The sequence below is a fragment of the Simochromis diagramma genome, unplaced genomic scaffold (genome assembly GCF_900408965.1).
Source record: "Simochromis diagramma unplaced genomic scaffold, fSimDia1.1 OVJJ01000208.1, whole genome shotgun sequence".
In the NCBI taxonomy this organism is placed as follows: domain Eukaryota; kingdom Metazoa; phylum Chordata; class Actinopteri; order Cichliformes; family Cichlidae; genus Simochromis; species Simochromis diagramma.
The window spans coordinates 2,977,422-2,997,598 of NW_024386789.1; the positions used below are offsets into that span (position 1 = coordinate 2,977,422).

Consider the following 20,177-nt stretch of genomic DNA (forward strand, 5'->3'; position numbering starts at 1 on the left):
TCCCTCACCAAAGCTTCTGCTGGTGTGACTGACAGCTCGCAGGTGCTCTGACACACTGTGTCCAGTGAGCAGCCTGTTATACGAGAGGTGGTTTGACAGCTGACATTGTGGAAATAGTTAACTACTCTACATACCAAAATGACAGAGGGCGTTTTTGAAGAGACGCTCACAAAGAACCTCTTGGTGCGATGCGAACTGACGGCCTCTGTTGATTCGGATGCGCAGCAGTCAGCGCAGCACTTGGCCGTTGACACCTGCTCCGACATCGAAGCGATGACACAGCTGTCAAAACCAGAACACACACTTAGACTTCGACGGAGAGCACACACACCCAGCTGGCCTGAAGACAACAATATTAAAACCACTGGAGTGTCAAAAAGCTGTTCTCACTTTCTCAGCAAGGCCTAGCGTCACCGTGGTAAAGGTCTAATCTCACAGAAAGCTGTGACAGCGTAAATGACAGTTGAACTAAACAATGTCCACCTCAGATCCATAACTGGCATTTTGAGCCTGAACAGGGATAAAATGATGATATACAGTCCAGACAGTAACAATTTGGGCAGTTGCACATTTTTGTCACTCTTCGGGCCCTCTACTGCATCACAATTCAAATCAACCTGAGAGATTTGACTCTCAGCACAAACTGAAGGACAGACAAGTTGTCATACAGACAGTGCCAAAGGTTTCTAAAGTAGTGAGACACATCATAAACAGCAAAAACAGAATCATCTTATGCATGCACCAAGCTGACACACGCTAGAGGTGGTCATATATTGATTGGAGATTTGTGGGTGTATCCCTGGCTCCTCCAGCCTGAATGCCAAAAGTATCCTTGGGCAAGATACTGAACCCTGATCTGCTCTCCGATGTGTTCATCAGAGTGTGAATGCTGGATAGAAAGCACTTAGGTGTGGAAAACAGTGTGTATGAATGGGTGCATGCATAAAGAGCTCAGGTAGAGTAGAAAAGAACTCTATAAGTCCATTTCCCTTAAGTGAGCAAAAACAAACTACTTTCGGCTGCTCCACAGCAGGTCGATCTGCATGTTTGATTTGGCAGATTTTTGCTCCGGATAGACTTCCTGATGTAACCAGATTAAGCAAAAATGACCAAATATTTCACAATTTCATCCTAAAAACCTCTTTGGTTGCTTTGGCTGTGAGTGGGGGAGTTTAGATTAATCTAAGAATGCATCTTGTTGCTTCCATCAGCTGTGAAATTGCAGGCAGATGCCACTGGGCCACTTCTATTGTCAGCTTTATTAACCCAACCCAGGAAAGAAGCACCACCATGTTTGACAGAACAGCTTCATATGAACTCTTCTCATTTCTTTGTGGATGTTTGTGATTTACGCTCAGTTTTTTTTTGCTTCTAAGGCTTACCAGGGGCTTACATTTTATAGATCCACAGAGGATCTGATAATCAGTACAGCAGTTGTGATCCACAGCAGCTCGAACCAACACAGAAATAACACACAGCGAACCAAACGCACATTTGTCAGCCAAGTGTCCGATTACTTCTGGAGACTTGCCATATTGCCACTATGTGCTGAAACATGGCACAAATGGTTCTTTCAAATAAAACCAGCCAGACTAAAGCCCAGACTTGGCAGTTTGAAAGATTTAACTGGTGAACTTTTAAAGAAGCTGAAGCACAAAGCCTGCAGAAGAACAAAAATGTGCTGCTGGGTGCTGCTGGTTAAATGGCTGGCCTGCATTCAAGTCTATCATAAAGCAATGCAAAACAGCAGATTTTAAGTAAAGTGGATTTATTGGAAGGTGCAAGTGTTAAAAGATTAACACGCTTCATTTCGTATTCAGCCTTGATTTGCCCTTTTCTAGCATGGATAAATTATACAGTGTACAAGGATCTGTGTTTAATATTTAGGTTATTCTGGAAGCAATGTTACACTAGCTCACATGCAGATCATGGTACAGACCATCAATTGACATACTGTGTGGAAAAGATGATCTTGACAGGTAACAGCTCTGGTTTTTGTTCAGTGTTTAGCAGGAATGGGGAAAAAATATTCACAAAACATAATATTGTGGAATTTTGTTTGTCAGTACTATATCGATACAAGGACACCAAATATCAATATTTTATTAAATATATTAAAATACAACCAAGACAGCTCATACTGCCCGATGGGAGGTGAGCTTTCTGCACTAGTCTGACTTGGACTGACTGCAATCACTCAGAGAAAGACTGTCAAAGGTTTGCAAATAATAAATAATTTGTCTAATTTATAAATGCAGACAAATTGCCGACATGTTGGCATTAGTCTGAAAGAGTCCCCGTCAATGAGCACAACTAGAGGGGACAGGCAGCCAGCTGATTCTGGCATATTCTGGTTATATTCCTTTTAAAAAAAAAAATTATCATTATTTAGAATTTACCAAAAATATACATTTTTTAAATAGGGAGCCAGACTCAAAATGCCACATAACAGCTTGGTCACTTTATCCACGTTTACCGAGTATAAACAACCAAACAAGAGTTCATCCCAATTAAAGGGAAGTTGTATACTAAGAATTGTCTATCGAAACCCAGTTCCCTTATCATAAAACATACAGTATACTGTTAAGCCCTGTCCTGCCCAGTTTTCATAACTTGCATCTACCTTATTAGGTAAAAAAAAATCAAGATCATAAGCGCACCATCTTGAGGTCCTAGCCTCTTCATTCCAATCATTCTTGTTAAGAAATTGTAACCAGAGTTTTGGAGGCAACTAACTGGTTATATTCCTGTGGCACAGGAAGACCGCTGAGCACAAATGGAACAGTTAAATGTAAATTTCAGTCTGTGTGGACAACAACAGATGTGTGATTTTGACGATTTATCACAGTTAACTGCTGTATTATCAGAAACAGATTGCATGTCATTTCCAACTTGACCGCATTCATGCAAAGACTAATAGACTGACTCAGTCTTATGGCAACATTTACGGCCAATTTTAATGACAATGTTGATTTACTTAACAATCTCATTTTGCTAAAATAAATAAGTGATAACTGAATTGAGAGAAATTTATTTTATTGGATAAAACATATACTGACAGAGTTTAACTTTGCAATTAATTTGCAATATTATTTTTATAATTGTTGCAATACTCGTTTCTAATTATTGCAAAATGTTAAAAACTGCTGTATCATATGATGAGTGTTGTGATATTTTGTATCATGGGATGTCTGGCGATTCCCACCTTCCCGTTTAAGAGGTGGTGTAGTCATCCGTTTTATTATCATAGTTGTAGATATGGATTCTGAGACTAACTGTTGGCAGCTAAACAAATTTGGAGCCTTTTACATCCCTCTCGCTTCCAACTTTATGCAAAAAAATGTATTCATAGAGAGATGTTCCCGTCACACATTTTAGTTTAAAACGGTCCTTTTACTGTAACTGACTGGAAACTCTTCCACATAGGATAATCTCACTAGATATACATGAGGTAAAATATGACAAATTACTCAAACAATGCTCAATGCTGCTCAAACAATGAGGGAAATTGTTTGTGTGGTGTATTTATGAGACCGTAATAAAGCCAGTTTTACAAATACTGAATTTAAAGCAGTGCTCTTTTAAACGTAACACAGTGTAACTGTCTGCTGGGCAGTTCTGGACCCTCTGACATCCGATCAACTTCTCTGATAGGCAGCACAATGAGGCCTTCAGAAGCAAAATGGTGGCTGATGTTACCCAGAATGCTTTGGACCAGCGACAGGACGAGACTTGAGATTGTTTACTTCAGCTAAAATTACAAACTGGCATCAGATAAATTTAGAGTGGGAACGCTAACACACGTGACGCGATGGTGTAGCTGTCTTCTGTAAATACATATGTAACATAACTCCGACTCCACTCTCTCCAACTTTAGACAACTACACCAGCACTGGGTCAAACATTATGTAAGGCGAATCTCAGACACACATGACCTATAAATGCACAGTCAACACCAAAGTGGCATCAGGATTTTTTAAGGTCACAGGCAGCATGTATGGACTGGGTTTTCTTTTTCTTTACTCTATTTGAACACTCTAAACACTAACATCTCTCTCTTTTTTAACCTAATATACACATACTCACACTCTAATAAATACATTGAAGCATCTTGCCAATAATACTGTGATGTAGAGGATCCAGGAATCAAACCACCAACCTTCTGATTAGTGTACAACCCGCTCTATCATCTCAGCGCCGCCTACATAAGGCTGCAACTATTACAAAACTGAGAAGTAATTAAGCGACAGAGTCCAAAGCCACCTCAACAGCTTCTTTTGTTTAGTTTATTGTAATGTGAAACACAAAAAGAAGCAGATACCGGGGAACCAACCCATGTTTGCATAAAATATTAATCAATCAAAAATTATTTCCTTTCGAGCAACTAATTGATTAATCGACTTAATCCCTTGTCCCACACCACTGAGACTCTAATGCTTGAGGGGAGGGGTGGGGGAAAGGGGCCACAGCAGGCTATAATTGTGGCAGGGATTCAGACAATCAGCGGATAATTGTTAATTATGAGTCGCCTGTGAAACAGAAACGCCTCCGCGACGGTCCTAATAAAAGTGCCACGTTCGTCAAGTTACATATCATTACCCCGATAATTACTTCGATGCTGCGCGCTGAGCGGGGCTCGGGAGGTCCAGCCGGTGTGAAGGACGTCCCTCTGCCGGTGAACGCAGGGAGTGGTCTAACTGGACTACAACTCCGTGTTTGGCTGCTGTTTTTCAGCACCGCTTCCTAAACGGGGCACAAGCGGCCAAAAACAATGACGCGTCACTGCGAGCAACCGGTGACAAAAACAACGGCCCCGGAGTCAGCCCTCCACTCCAATCAAACAAGCCGAAACGCGAACGCTGTTCTTGTTACTCCTGACCCCGAAAAGGAGCCACAAACAATAGAGATGTTGTCCATATTATCATAAAACCAGCAGTGAGTATTTATACAGTCAAACGCGTACACGCACAACGCACAGCCCAATTATTCTCCTCCATTCACTTACACTACATTCATATTTTTGTTCCCTCCAGCTCGCCTGAGCTCAATTATTCACTCCTTCACCTACCTACACCACCAACGCCACCCGTGCACTTGTGCTATATGAGTATAAATACTATTTCATATGGACCCTCCTACACACACACACACACACTCATCCATTCATAACTCATCCTTTCATCTTTTCCGTCCCTCTTAAGCTCCATGTGTACCACATGAAAGGGGAGAAAAAAAAAACCACACACGCACACTCATTCATTCACTCTACGCCCCCTCCCCTCTCTGATCGTTTTCACCCATTCAATCCCTCCTCACTCACTAACCCACTAACTCACCCAGACTGTGGTTAACAGAGAAACACACACGCCAGAAGCCCCCCAAAACAAAACCCACTCAGTCCTTAAACTCACTATAAACACACAGGTGGATAAACAAGGGAGAGAAATCATTTATATATCATTCATATATATTTATATAGAAACAGGCACGTGAGATATTATTGCAATCTAGCTAAATGTAATTTTATAATAGTGGGTACTTTAGTAGGTACTCCAAAATGGGCAGAATCCTGCAGTAGCCTACAGTGGAGGACCTCCTCTGTGAAAAGCTGCCTAGTTGTCGGCGTGGTTTTTGTGTGTGTATGTGTGCACCATTTAGTGAGATGCGCAGGAGGACAGAAACTGGTATCCATCCAAAAATCAGTCCCCAATAACTTGGATAAGCACGTCACAAAAGTCGGGTGAGAGCACTACTCCTGTGGCTGTGAGTTTCATATAGGAATCAAAATGGCGTTGCAGGGAGGGACAGTAAACCTGATATTAAAATGAGAAATAATGTAGCAGAATTGTTGCAAAGTTCATTATCTGGGATCTATTTTTTGGCTGCTTTGCATCGGCACCCCAGACCCTCACTATCATGAGCAAAACCACACGTCCAACCTGTTATTGACTGTGGTCTGATGCGCCAGTTCCTGAACAAAAGAAAGCCATCACTGCTCCCTATACTGAAGGACTTTGGTTTCGGCTGCGGTCCCCCGTGTGCAGCTGGACTCACACCTGGTCATACAGCGACCACTCATCCGTGACCCCTGTCAGAAACGGTGTGATCAATTTTAAGACCCGCTATCAGAATCCCTAATCTTTGAAGGTGTTGGCAACTTTCCTGACAATGAAGCTCGAGTGGAGACTGCCATAGTGACAGTTATAACCAATTCTGCCTCAAAATGAGCAAACACGGGGAACCCACTAAGCGTGTCACGATCCGAATAAACCCACATTACCGTCCCGAGTGTCACCTGCAACTTGGATACCGTGACATTTAATTTATACGTGGTTTAACAGTAAATAATCTCGACCACGTCACTCAAAGTCAATGGCCGGACTGTGTTAGTTGTGAAAATGTATCCATGTATTAAAAGGAAAAACGGACTCCTGCATTGCACGAACAGCGTGCATCAGCACGAGCATAGATGCAGTTTCGATGTGCGTTGGGTGATTTTGTCCCAGGTTCCGCGTGTTTGGGTCAATTTAATGCGAATTGTGCAAAATTGTTCACGGCACGCGTTACTTCCAGCGGGTTTTCCTGGAATAAAAGTTGTTGGCCGGCGCGGATGGAGGACAACGAGTGTGCCGGCGTGAAGCCCAATGTCTCTGCTATCAGCCCGTGATGTTCCGCTCGGTAGTATTCATCGGGAGTTTTTATATTTGTCAGGAGTTGGAGGATGAAGAAACACAAACGGGACGGCGCCAGTTCCATGGAGTCCGCTAGATCAGCTGCTGGCAGTTGGTGTTCTCAATCACGTCCGCAGATAGGCTTCATAGGCTCACTAACGCGCCTGTGGAATAAGACACTTAAACTGATCCCGGGTATTAAAGCGTGACTTTGTGTGGATGAGATTTTTTATTATTTATAAGCAGAAATAAAGTAGCGCATTGTCCGATAACCTGGACTTAGAGGAAAAGCTTAATTTCTGACTGCGCGTTTATTTCGCTCTTCTCGACGTTCCTGTGCACAGAGCAGGGTGACACTTACACCTTCCAGGACTTGCTGGTTAACTTACTCAAAACAAAGAAGAACAAAAAAGTCATCATGACGGAGACATCCACGGCTCCAGCCAAAGCCAAGAAGGCATCCAAGCCCAAGAAGCCCGCTTCTCATCCCAAGTACTCGGACATGATTAAAGCGGCTATTGTTCACGACGCGAGCCGGAGCGGAGCGTCCCGTCAGTCCATCCAGAAGTACGTGAGGAAAAACTACAAGGTGGGCGACAACGCCGATGTCCAGATTAAAATGGCCTTGAAGAGACTGGTGGCGGCTGGGACGCTGCGCCACACCAAGGGAATCGGCGCGTCCGGATCCTTCAGGCTCACCAAACCGGAGGACTCCAAAAAGTCCACCAAGGCGGTAGCGGTGACGGCCGCCAAGCCAAAGAAAGCGGCTAAGCCCGCCAAACCCAAGAAGGTGGCCAAGCCCAAGAAGGTGGCCAAGACACCGGAGAAACCCAAGAAAGCAGCTGCGAAGAAAGTGAAGAAGGTCGCGAAGAAGGCGACGCCAGTAAAAGCCAAAAAGGCACCGGCGAAGAAACCCAAGGCAGCCAAGCCCAAAGCAAAACCAGCAAAGAAAGCAGCCAAGCCCAAGGCAAAGACACCCAAAAAGGCAGCCAAGACATCAAAAAAGAAGTGAATGGACAATAGCGGAGGCAAAATCACTGTAAATACTTAAGGAAATGTTTTCGTATATGTATTATTTTTGTAAGGTGTCATGCAAACTTATACTGTTTTTACCAGTAGTTTTCTCTCCATTTGCACTATAGCCTAAAAAAGCTGTAGAAATAATTGTGAGCATTGTTTTTTGTTTTGTTTTTTTAATTATTGCGTTAATAATAATAATAATAATACTGTTAATTCCCGTCTGATCCTCGGTTACTTATAGGCTAGAGTGAGATCTTGCTGATAAGGAAAACTTGTATATACAGTGGAAGTCATGAACAGTTGTTGTTAGTGCACGAGGTCATGCTGAAAATACAAATGTTTCAATGTTGAGCATTGTTGAGCCTTCACAATGTACAGACCATAGGAGGCGAGCGTCAGCAAGAATTTCCTAAAGCCTCTATAGTGGTCATTCAGACTCCATCCTGTATATATTTTTTTCCATGTTCAGACGACTCATGATGTACAAGCACCACTCTGTATTCAGTCACTTTTAAAGACTGCTTACACTGCGACCCAATAAACCTTTGTCATCTTCTAAAAAACAAAAAAGTGTTTTCAACTTATTGCGCGCATGTGCGTAATTCGCTTCGTGAAGCTGATGGATAAAATACTGTGCACAGCAAAACTCTAAAGGCTTATATGTCATTTATTTGGCTGCAAGGACAAAGAACACAGTGTCCTCAATTTTGGATGTGTGGATATTTGGGATGACATATAAACCCTCTTTTCCATAGTATTAGTTATGCGCTGGGATTTAACAAAGCCCACCTACGGAAGCCTTAATGAGATATTTTAATCGCATAAGAGCTGATTAAATACAGTGAAACTTGAGATGACTTCAAGTTATAACGTGGCAATTTACACTATGAAGCAATAGTGTTACTTATCAAGTGCAACCTGCTCTCCGTGGGTGCAGACAATGGGTTTGATTTATAATCCGAGTGACATAAAGCACGAAGCCTGCACACAACAGAGCGGGAAATGTGCACAGGAATAAAGCACTTTAATACAATGAAAATGCAGTTGTATACAATGGCAGGGGCATTAAATAACTGGGGGTTAACGCCTTTTAGTGAAACACAATTCAAACGCTCCTACATAGAGGACATACAGGTTAACCTGCAACAATCATTCGCACATCAAACTCAAAATCTATCATGTAGAGGGGCTGCAGATCCCCGAGGAGGTGCCTTTGCAGACACACCCATCGTTTGCTGTCCTCCTCCTTACCTGAGGAGCAACTCTGCCATCTTGTGGCGTCCTGAAGGAACAAACGGACTCCTCTTCACTGCAGTCGGCACAAAGGCGGCAGCAGACTGGAGTCCCAACTGATGATGAGAGGCAGGAATCAGGATTACATGTAAATAACTCCCCTCTTGTTATCTTTATATACGGATGTAAGATTGCTGCACTAACCTTGTTTAAAAGCTCCCTGCTGAGCAATCAATGTGCAGCGGGCAGACCAGCCAAAGCATGCCACTGTTGAAACCGCATCAATGAGGAGTAATCTAATTTTCAGTATTTTAACTCTTTACGCATATAAATAAGGTTTTGTGATTAAGTTTACAGAGAATCCATTCCTCCTGTGACTCATATACACTTGGACGCCAGATATTAAAAACATCTGCTCTCGCTTGAGCGCTAAAAACAAAAAACTTCAGTAACGACTGAAAATTAGTCTAAAGATAAAAGTGCCAACTATTAAACATCAATAATAATTACAGTTTCACAACATCTCTTTCAACAGTCATGACGTCTCCACCCAGTCTGGTCTGGTCTTTTATTAAGCAACTAAAATCAGTAAGAAAACTGTTTTAAAAGTCAAAGAAACGTCCGGGGAAAACAGTGGGTTCAGAGCTAAATCAGTCAACAAAACAGGTATAATAATCAAAGAGTCATAGTGGGAAAACAATACAATGGTGGACTCTGTAACACAGTAAAACCATCGGAAGGGTGTTAGGGGGGAGGAAAAAAAAAAAAAGCACAAATCAAACAGTTAAAATCAATTAAAATTAATTTAACTTCAAAGTGAAATTGACAAACCTAGCAGAAGCAAAGATAAATGACCACATTTTTCATTAAAAATGTAAAATTTTGTAGGTGTGCCTGGTCTCCTTTTAGAGCAGAAAATATTTTCTACATTCCGGCAGATGCAAATGCAAAACCACCATCTTCCACATGAAAGGAAAGTTTCTTTCTGCACAAAGAGAAATCTCTCCCTGCCACAGCATTCCCATTAACACTTCGCTACTAAAAAAGAAAAGAAAAACAATACTTCATCAGTCCAAACAGCATGCCTAAGAGGAAAGTAGCATGCTACAACTACTCACTGCCACTGGATTAATTTGGCAAATCGTATACGATTAATTTGTATCTCCGGTATCTCGGTCAGAAGAAACAGCGATTCTCATGTGTGGGTTTCAGCAGCAGCCAATCAGCAAGTAGTCTTTGCCAAAATGCTTCACATGCTGCCCTTTGGTTCGTGATTCAATTTGGCATATTTTGCTTTATGCACGTATATAAAAATCTCTCATCATTAGCACTATATTGACACGGAGGGGGAAAGCAGTGGGCTTGACACTGCTTTCTTCCTGCATTTCCTCCCCTCTGATAAAGCACCTTTTTGGATATTAACAGTAGCAGTTCTTGGAGTGTCAAGCACAGAAAGGCTACCCACTACTTAGCCTGGACGAACAATGTAAGGCGGAAAGAGCTGGGCCCGGCAGCATGGGGAATAATACGATCATCAGCTTGCTGCTGGTGTGATGTGATCAACTGACTTCAAAGTGGAGAAGAGATCAGATGATGGAAATGGCAGAGATATGGAAAGTGTCCTGGAAGCCTTCAGGGTATTAAAAAAAAAAAAAAAAGTAAGATGACATGGACTTTGTCTAGTTCAAGCTGTGGCGCTTCTGCATCTGGTCACAGAGGTTTGGTCTTGATGGATGGAGCATCAGGCTGGGGGGGGGGAAAGCCTTTCCAGCTTGTCAGTTATTTCAGTCTGGCAACAGCTCTGTAGATAGCAAAACCCAGAACTGCAACCACAGCCGAGCCCAAAGCCACTCTCAGCCAGAATGTTGTGTTGCTCATGTCTGAACCATTCAGGTGCCTGGAGATTGAAAGGGAAAAAGAGCAATCACAGAGGGTCAGCAATAAAAAAAAACCATGAACAAGCATTAATATTACAAACATCTAGCTTATTTTGCACCTTCACCTAGCACCTTTTATTCATTCAGCTTAGTTTCTACAGTTTTAATGAAACTTTCTCCTGAATACACCCCTAGAAACTCTGTATATCAAAATGACATTTATTTTTTAATGATAATAAAATGTGGTAGATATAACTCTACACTTTATTTAGTATGTGCAGAGCCATAAATATGCAATTAACCCCTGCCTCGGCTTTCTGCTGCCTGCCTGCCATCATCTCCCTCTGCACGTGCAAACCAAAGTGACTGTCAGAATCTGTGTGTATGATGTTTATGAAACTGTCATTGGTACTATACAGTTACAGGTAACAGTGCTATCTAATGTCTGACAGCACTTAGGATATTTTTAATCTGTGCGCAGTTTACCTAAAACAATATAGGGTTCCTATAGGTGGATATATATAATATATAGAGACATTTACCTCACATATACTTCTCTATTAATAAATCTAACATGGGCTCAACCTGGGATGTTCTCCCCGTACCAAAGAACCTAAATGGTGACTGAAAACAGGAGGTGGTGACTGAGTGCAGCAGGCTGTCTAACTGAAACATACGGGTACATGGCTGCCCAGGCAAGTCTTGTGTAGATGTTCTTGCTGGTGGAGTCAAGGGACAGCGTGGAGAAGGGCATCGGTGGAGGCAGTCTGTGCTTATAACAGAACTCTGCTGGGGTCATCCCGTGGAACTGCTTCACTTCAGGAAGGTCCACCTTGGAGGCGACCAGCACGCATGGGATGTTGCTTTCCATGTAATGTTGCTAAATTTAAAAAAATTAACAAGTTCAAACAGTGAAAAGCTGAGTTGAGAGAGAAATAAATTTATATAAAAGGGTGTCCTAATGTAATTCAGATAACACATAACTTTGGGGTTGTTAACTAATTACAGCCAGTGGGTCCAAATACAAGAAAATTAAAATCACAGTTTATGTTTATGTGTTGCTTAGTAACTGCAGAGTAATTGTAACTGAATCTTTCTTTAGTCAAACAAATATTAAAAAACTAATAATGATGCTGGAAGGATGTCTGTCTCAAGTGTATTTAATATGTTGGACCGTCTAACCTCTGCAATCTTCAGCTCTCCAAACTTATCTTTCTGTAATTACATATACGAACGGTAAAGACTGGGAGAGGCTGCAAAGTGAGCTGTGCTGGATTATCAGATAGGGTAACTGTGGGCAAACAGCAGCAAAACACACAGTAAAAGTAGAACTGATCTCAAAATTAAAAAATAAATAGAAATTGACACTTTGTCCTTCAAATGGTCCTGTAACTGACCTTGTATATGCTGGCACAATAGTTGAAGGAATGGGGGTCACTGATGTCGTACATGAGACAAGCAACATCACAGGAGGCGTCTGACTTCTTCAAGAACTCTGTCTCCACATCTACCTCATTAAGCTGCAGAGAAGAGAAGGTTGCTCAGGTCATAGTCAGGGTCAGATAGAGAGAGACAGTGATTTAAAAAAAAATCCCCATGGGAGCTACTTACGATAAGGTACTTTTCCTGGTTACTGACTTGTACAGTATTTATGACATAAGGGCAGAAGGCACTGCTGGAATCACCTTTATTCTATTAAAGCAAAAAAAGACACTTTAGCATGATCAGAGTTAATAGTAAAGAGTAGTATTTGTCTATCACTACCTAAGAATGCAACATATGACATTCAGCTCCGGACTAGGTGATGGGGACATACCACAATGTGGCGATCCAAAAAGGCCTGGAGGAAGGCCGACTTGCCTGTCCCTCTTGGTCCAATCACTTTGCAGAGAAATACTGATCTTTGGGTCTGTCGCTTTTCTAGGTCCACCTTTTTCTCTCGTGTCACTTCACATATGAACATTTAAACAAACAAACAAATAAATCACAAAACGGGCAAAAACACTGATATGCTATTTTTTTTCCTATGAAGCTGGTTAGACTTCAACTAGCTTAGCTGTAAGAGCACCACCGATGCTCATCAAAAGAAAAACGTTAAACATTTCAGATGTTAAAATTCTGGAAAAAAACATAAAACACCAAAACATAAGATGCCAAAAGATCAGCCTGTAAAAACAGTGTAGAAATTACCCAAAGATAAACTGGTCAACACATGTATTTGCTACTGCCCCATCTAATAAGCCACTCTAGTTATCTTAAAATGTTTTGCCGTATTTCACATTTGACATGAAAGTTGCTGGTGAACATAAACCTTGAGTAAAGTGACCTCTAGTGGTTGTCAATACCCGTACACATAAACACTGCATTAGTTTTAAATGAAGTGTAAAGTTTAAAGTTTGTGCTCAAAGCAACCAATAGAAATAGAGCTAAGACTTTAAACTTTAAAATAAATCTATCAGAAAAGATAAAAAGAAGAGCAAAACACTGGCTTCTACTCACTGATGTTACTTAAGTGCAATCTTTAGCCTGAATGTAGTTCTCAATGACACTAAAATGAGGAGGTTTTATCCTGCGCACAGTACAAAAACCCCTGATGACAGGCAGTTATTAAGCAGACTTTCCCTGAATGATTCTGCTAACATGGCTAAAACCAAAGTACACAAAGAGGTTAATTTATTTATTTAAAAGAAAATCAAAGTAAGATCAGGTTTTCTTGCACAAAAAAGGCTGACTCACCAATGGACATCAAACTACCTAAAAGAAAACTAAAACCAGCACGCACATGTGCAAAAAGTCTCTTTGCAAAAATGAAAGATTTTTGATGTTTTCCTGACAAATGTGTAACATTACATCACACATCCTTACAAAACTGTTCTCAAACTGCCCACAATGTGTCTGCAGATACCTTTAAGTCACATCCTGTCATATACTGTCAATCACAAAATACAAACTTCATCACTCATTGAGTTAATACCCAGTTACTTTGCCATGCAGAGAGTGCACTGTGCTTCAACGCATGCATCCATAAATGTATTGAAACACATGCAATTTATAAACTTCCATTTCAAGGGGAACTATTAGATCAGATCACCGTGCACAAGCTAAACTTATTCAACAGCATTAAGACTAATCTTCCTATAGAGCTTAACATATGAGAATTACATTTAAGAAGTACTGATATCTCCTATGTGTCACAGTAATAATGCCTTTTATTCACCATCCATGTTAAACACACACACAAACACACACACACACACCTGTGACTGCAGCAGTCTGTGAGTCCTGTTCAGTGAGAATAGGGTAGCCTAGATATCCTAGGTGCTCCAGGCAACGGTGGATGTCAAGGTATGCAGAAAGCCTGTGAAGGTCATACGTGTGCAGACAATAAACTCCTGGACGTGCATTAAAGTGTAAACCCAGAGCTTACTTAACACATAATGTCAATAATTTACAAAGAAACTTACGTCCACTGACAGAGGTAGCCGTGATTTGAGATGTAGCCCTCATTTGTGGTTGGGACAGTCATGTAGACTTCAGGACCCCATGGCATGTAAGGACATACGCAAAACAGGTTTCTAAGCTCTTTCGGTGACAAGGCGGAGTCCTTATCCTAAGAGGGAAAGCAATGCACTTCTTCAAAACCAGAATGTCAGTAACAAATGTTGTGAGACCCTATAGATGATCACTGTGTGTAACTTTGATTAAATTCTTATCAATACCGTAGGAGTAGTGAATCCTGTGAATTGTGGATGAATGGATGGATAGACTCAACATGGTATGAGCTACCATTTAACAGGGAGATCATGTTTACACTAATTTTACTGTGCAGCATGACACGAGACCCTTTCAAACACTCACTGCATTCTATTAATCGATCTGGCTTTATGTGTTAGCGGCACCGTTTATTTTTCATAACAAAGCTGAGACAGCAGTCATTACAAAAATCTATGTACCTCCTTTAACACAGAACTGAATCCACACTGTCACATTAACAGCACACATAAAATTACGAGCAGAGAGAACAAGAGCCAGTTTGTGCACTTTTTGTTGTCAGAGGCATATAAACATTCAATTTACTAAACCTAAGTGTGTACGGACACTTTCCCTTGACTACATACATCAAATCTTGTGCATAATAGACAAAATTGCACAAGTACTGAGGTACCTTCCAGCATCAAGGTCAAGGAAACTTTTTACGTAACCACGAGGAATCTGAATTAAAGTCAATGTTATAGACCCCATGTCTGAATAGAGCTCATGACTCAAACAACTGAACTTGCTACTTACTTCATCATACTTGTCAAACAACTGCTGGATGAACTGGTAACCCTGATGATTGAGCTCTGTGGTGCAGCCAACAGGAACTCTGAGTCTGACAACAGAAGAACATTTAGATATTTCAATATTTCTCTGACTAATGCAGAAAACCAAACAAAGTCAAAACCACCTGGATGAACAGGATGACTGAGATTACTGTAACTGTACAGGAGCAATGATGTTTTCAGTGTAATTATATGCCCCACTGGTTTACTGTGGCCTTCAGCAATGTTATGTTTTTGGACTGAGACAGGATGCAGGCACTACACGTACTCAGGGTAAAGGTAATCATCAGTCAGCTCAAGGTTGTCATCGTAGCCAAACTTTCTGAGGATAGTCCACGTGGTTTCATGTCGACCCCTCTGAATAAATAATGTATTAAGGAACAAGAAACCTGAAAAAAAAAAAGAAGAAAAAGAAACGTGACACCATTAGTTGAATACGGCCCTCAAACAACCTGGTTTAAGGTTACACGCTGACATTCATAACTTTGTATTTAATTATTTTTTAACCATTTAGGGTCAGGCCATTGTCCTGGACTCCATCGCTGGTGTTCTTCCAAACTACAGTCTTTACATCTTCTAAGGCTTGTGGTGCCAGAGGATTCCCAAAACAGGATTTCTACATGAAGACATGTGTTTTTAGTAAACAAATCAGATGTTTGTCTGAAGTAAAAGCTGAGAAAACATTTGATTTGTTTAAAATGAGCACCTGAAAGCTGTTGAGTTCAGCATCACTGAGGATGCGGTCGTTGTCCTGGTCGGAAATGTAGAATATTCGGGTGAGAGCTCGGACACACGACGGTTTTAGCTAGAGATAAACATTAGATATAAAATTAATTCATTTGAATGTATGCGTGTATACAAGTGAAGTGTTTCAGACAGGAAGAACCACACCTGGCATGCAGCTCCAAAATAAATAAATAAATAAAAAATAATGGCTGACCTGTTTGTCCTCAGGGTCATAAAGAGGAGCAGTGGGGTGTAGCACTGCCTTCTGTGCATAATAGAACAGCTCTGAAATGTTTTTTAGGTTCTTTGCAGAGCACTTGGAAAAAAGAGACAAAGTGCAAAGAATGGTTCAGATATCATTGTCACAGAAATCCCAAAGGCAGATAAGGTGTTCATGTGTAAATATTTTTATGAATCCAGGCGAGTCCAGGTAAAATAAGCAGGTGTGTACAGACAGGAGAGATTAGATCTGTGTGTGTGAGTTAAGTTTCACCTCAACACATGTCTCAATCTCAGAGAACTGGTTCATGATGGGTAGAATGGTTTCCATGGAACTCCCACAGCGCAGATCAGATTTGTTTCCCACGAGGATGATGGGAACCCTGATGTAGCAAACGGAGACAGAAGAACTTTCAACACAACACCGTCGGGACTTATTAAACACATACATCACAACCTAAGCTCCTGGTCACTTGTGGGATTCAAATACTAATACTCTCTCCACATTTTGAGAATTTCACTGATGCGCTAAGGTCCACTTTATAAAATGTCACAAGAAGCTCTAGTTCCCAGATTACAATGTTTGCCAACATCATATGCAAACAAACACTGTAAAAGAGAGCATAGTTCAACAGATTAGAGGACACCTAGCCGCAGACACACACACACACGCACGCACACACACACACACACACACACACACACACACACACACACACAGCCTCTAATACCTACTTGTTTCCCTTCTCTGCATCTCCGTTGACTAAAGGTATCCATTTGGTTTTAATCTGAAAAAAAGAAAAAGCGGCATGTAACACATGTGCGTGGGATCACTGTACAGTATGACACAATATAAGACAAACAGTAGTTTACTACCTTGTCTATTGTGTCCTCATTGGTGACATCATACACTACACACACCACATTAGCCTGTAAGGGGTGTAAAAAGAAAGTTGGATCTTAATCCCAAAAACTGAGAGCACACTCAGTTTAAACTGTTTAAATGATTGAAATGATGAGTGTAAAGTAGCAAAGACAAACAAAACAAAAACTAGAACAACAAAAAAACTTTAAGTACTGATTACATTTTGCAAGAGTGCATATATGTACCTGGAGCCAGAGAAAGGAAAAGGATCAGTCTGAAGTTTTATGGCCCCAGCTTTCATATTTTTATTTACAAGTATGCAAAGGTGCACTCCAGCTGGAAATAATAACATTTATTATGTTCTCTTGCTGCTTGCTGCATTTACCTTGATGATCTCATCTCTAAGGACCTCGTCACTCTGCTCTTTTTCTGTTAAAGTTGAAGATAAACATTAATCTCAAACTCATGCCATTCAGACACATGTGCACAATTTGCAACTTCGACAAACTGCACACAGTGTACAACAAGAACAAATCAATGGTGTAATAATGATGTGTTACCTGAGTAGTCCACTATGTGTGTGGGAACCTTCTCTGGAGTCACATCAGCAGGGATGGTTATCTCTTCAGCTCTGGGGGGAACCTGTTAGAAATTAAACATCATTAACTGAATTAATAATCACAAACTACTGTTGGATGCAGTCATAATAAGACTCTGGTCATAAAAAGACGGATATGGTCAGCAACAATAAGTAGGCTGTGGTGTTTAACCCATGCTCAATTTGTGTCAAGCAGTACGTCAGTAAAATACCCCCCACATCATTACACCACTGCTAACCTGAGCTGTTGATACAGGGCAGGCTGGTTACATGCTTTCATGTTGCTTACACAAAAATGCGACTGCCATCCAAATGTCACAGCAGAAGTCGTCACTCAGAAAATTGCGATTATCCAGTTGTTGTTAGTCTGTGCTAACTATAACTTCATTTTGACAGCTGACAGGATGGTATCTACTTTAGTGTTGTACATAATGTGCTTTTAGCTTTAATTTTCTGCATACTCCAATAACCTCTTTTTACTACCAAGGTAACTGTTGCTTTTCTATCAGCTTGAACCCATCTAGCTATTCTGAACTCTTGCATGAACAGGATGCCTAATCTGAGAACTGCTGCTCAGTGGATATTTTTTGGTTTTCAGACCAACTCCCAGAGATGCTTGCATGGGAAGATCAGATCAGTGGTTTCTGAAGTACTCAGACCAGCCTGTCTGGCACCAACCATAATGCCACGTTCAAAGTCACTTTAATCACGTCTTTTGGCAATTGTGATGCTCGGTTTGAACTTCAGCTTGTCATCTAGAACATGTCTACGTGCCTAAATGCACTGAGTTGCTGCCATTTGATTGGCTGCTTAGATATTTGTGTTAGTAGGCAGTTCAAAAGGTGCACCTAAAAAAGTGAAGGAGTGTACATAGCAAGAAAAGGCAAATGTTTAGATGCTTAGAAAGGCACAGCAGTGGTGAGCTGTGCTTACAGTTACCTGTTCAGGGAACTCCTCTCCAACCAGAGACATGATGAGAGATGTCTTCCCCACTTTGGCTGTCAGAGAAGAAAATGAGAGGATGAAAGGCGCTAATCTAGCTCGTATTTTGATAGCACCTAGTTATAAAGTAGTTATTATGCGGAGTGACCGCTTCATAAAGCCCACTTAATTGAAACGTGTTCACTTAGAAGAAAGCATGATTATATAAAAGACCTACTATTGTTTGGCAGCTAGCTGTTACTCTGTTTTACCTTTAGTTAATTTATATGGCTCCTTGATGACTGTATCGACCGTTAGAGAGTACTGATGTGTTATCTTACCTAACTCAAAGCAAACTTTCCAAAATAACAATAAACGATCAATGAAATATACTTATGTTTTGCACAGTATGGCTTAAAACTGTTCAGTCAATAAGATAAAAATACATAAAATGATAACGTTATTGCGATTACTCCGTGCTAGAATCCAGCAGCGCATTATTAACTGTAACTTTCCAGTCAAATATTTTAAGCTAGCGAAATATAAACGACAGACAGGAGTATATTGTACCAGCATAAAACATATATTTTTATATGAGTAACTTCTTTCCTTTTAAAGACACTTATCGCCTCTTGGCATCAGCAGTAACCCAGAACATATTCAACTAGAAGTCAAAAAGTTAGTTAGCTACGGCAGCTAATGGCTGCTAGTTGCTTAGCTTGTGCTCGGCTGTCAGTGTGAATGACTTACGTTCCCCCAGTAAAAGTATCCTGACGTCTTGCTTCATGTTTCCTCTCTCTCTGGAGAACAGTCAGACACGTCGCGGCACTAAAGTGACATCCACCATTCATTTGAATGTCAAATTTCTAGCTTAAAACAAACGTGTGCCACTCCACAGCGATATGCAGCCAAGGTGAAATCATATCTTTCCGGTTCACAGAGGAGACTGTGAAACCACGCCCTCTGCTGGGCACAGGCCAGGCGTTATTCACTGCACTGTTGTCTTTGGATTTACTGCACTGGATCAGGGTTTGTTTGCTCAACTACACACTGAAATCACAGGGAATACACAACAAGTGCAAACAAGAAAAAAATAATATCAAACATGATATGTGGTTTCACATCAATCTGTGTTCATCACTCCCAGTTTAGCATTTTTAAATCACATTTCATCCTCGCAAATATAAATACATGGAGCACATCATCGGGGTCTATATTTTAACATTTGTCCCATTTATTGCCAGTCAATACTATAATTAGAGAGTTTGCTTTTCATTAATTAGAATCTTATTTTTGTAAACAGAATAATTTGGGTGTATAGATGATTGGATTTTTTTTTTTCAGAAAAAACTGTTGAAAAGCCCCTGACAGAAGTGGTGACTAGTATTGGTAATTAGTGAGACTGTTATTGACTGGGAAGCCAGACTTCAAGACTTTGTCACAGAATATCACTTGTGTGTGTCCTTTTATAGAAGGAACGCGGGGACAATGAGTACAACATATTCTGAGGAGGGCACCTGTCCACCTGTCATTCTGGTCCACAGCCTTAGTAAAAACATGTTGTAATTTTACACTTGCCTTTTATTTTCACACCAATGGAAAAATAGTAAATGCCAAGAGCTGTTTATCACTCATTTACACTAACACACATTCATACACTCTGTATGAAAACTCTCAATATATACATCTCTATATATAGAAATAACTAGACACACACAAAAGATC

General features: G+C 40.8%; 2 protein-coding genes across 3 annotated transcripts; one reads left to right on the plus strand and one right to left on the minus strand.

Moving 5' to 3' along the window:
• The first annotated feature begins 6,833 nt into the window (after positions 1-6,833).
• Positions 6,834-9,693, plus strand: LOC120728482 (histone H1.0-B). The gene has a single exon (XM_040023426.1). It carries the CDS (start codon positions 7,090-7,092, stop codon positions 7,681-7,683), a length of 594 nt encoding a protein of 197 aa, XP_039879360.1. The 5' UTR covers positions 6,834-7,089; the 3' UTR covers positions 7,684-9,693.
• Positions 7,860-19,388, minus strand: rhot2 (ras homolog family member T2). 2 transcript variants are annotated; one of them, XR_005694721.1, is made up of 20 exons: positions 19,203-19,388; positions 18,471-18,529; positions 17,494-17,575; positions 17,319-17,362; positions 16,945-16,998; positions 16,804-16,856; positions 16,343-16,451; positions 16,064-16,165; positions 15,830-15,928; positions 15,631-15,739; positions 15,392-15,512; positions 15,089-15,173; positions 14,266-14,411; positions 14,059-14,159; positions 12,618-12,748; positions 12,413-12,493; positions 12,199-12,321; positions 11,479-11,681; positions 9,129-10,821; positions 7,860-9,040 (listed from the first exon to the last, which is right to left on the minus strand). XR_005694721.1 is itself a non-coding variant. In XM_040023393.1 (19 exons), exons 1-19 carry the CDS (start codon positions 19,237-19,239, stop codon positions 10,704-10,706), a joined length of 1,857 nt encoding a protein of 618 aa, XP_039879327.1. In that variant the 5' UTR covers positions 19,240-19,388; the 3' UTR covers positions 7,860-10,703. The 2 variants fall into 2 exon arrangements, 1 of the variants encoding a protein (XP_039879327.1); XM_040023393.1 differs by having other exon boundaries at positions 7,860-10,821.
• Positions 19,389-20,177: the final 789 nt, after the last annotated feature.

Excerpts from the sequence above, each read along its gene's own strand:
- LOC120728482 (XM_040023426.1), top strand. The coding sequence starts at position 7,090 with ATGACGGAGACATCCACGGCTCCAGCCAAAGCCAAGAAGGCATCCAAG.
- rhot2 (XM_040023393.1), bottom strand. The coding sequence starts at position 19,239 with ATGAAGCAAGACGTCAGGATACTTTTACTGGGGGAAC. Across the intron at positions 15,174-15,391 it reads GATGATTACCTTTACCCTGA|ACTCAGAGTTCCTGTTGGCT; the intron begins GTACGTGTAGTG and ends TTCTGTTGTCAG. Across the intron at positions 10,822-11,478 it reads GCCTGGGCAGCCATGTACCC|GCACCTGAATGGTTCAGACA; the intron begins GTATGTTTCAGT and ends TTCAATCTCCAG.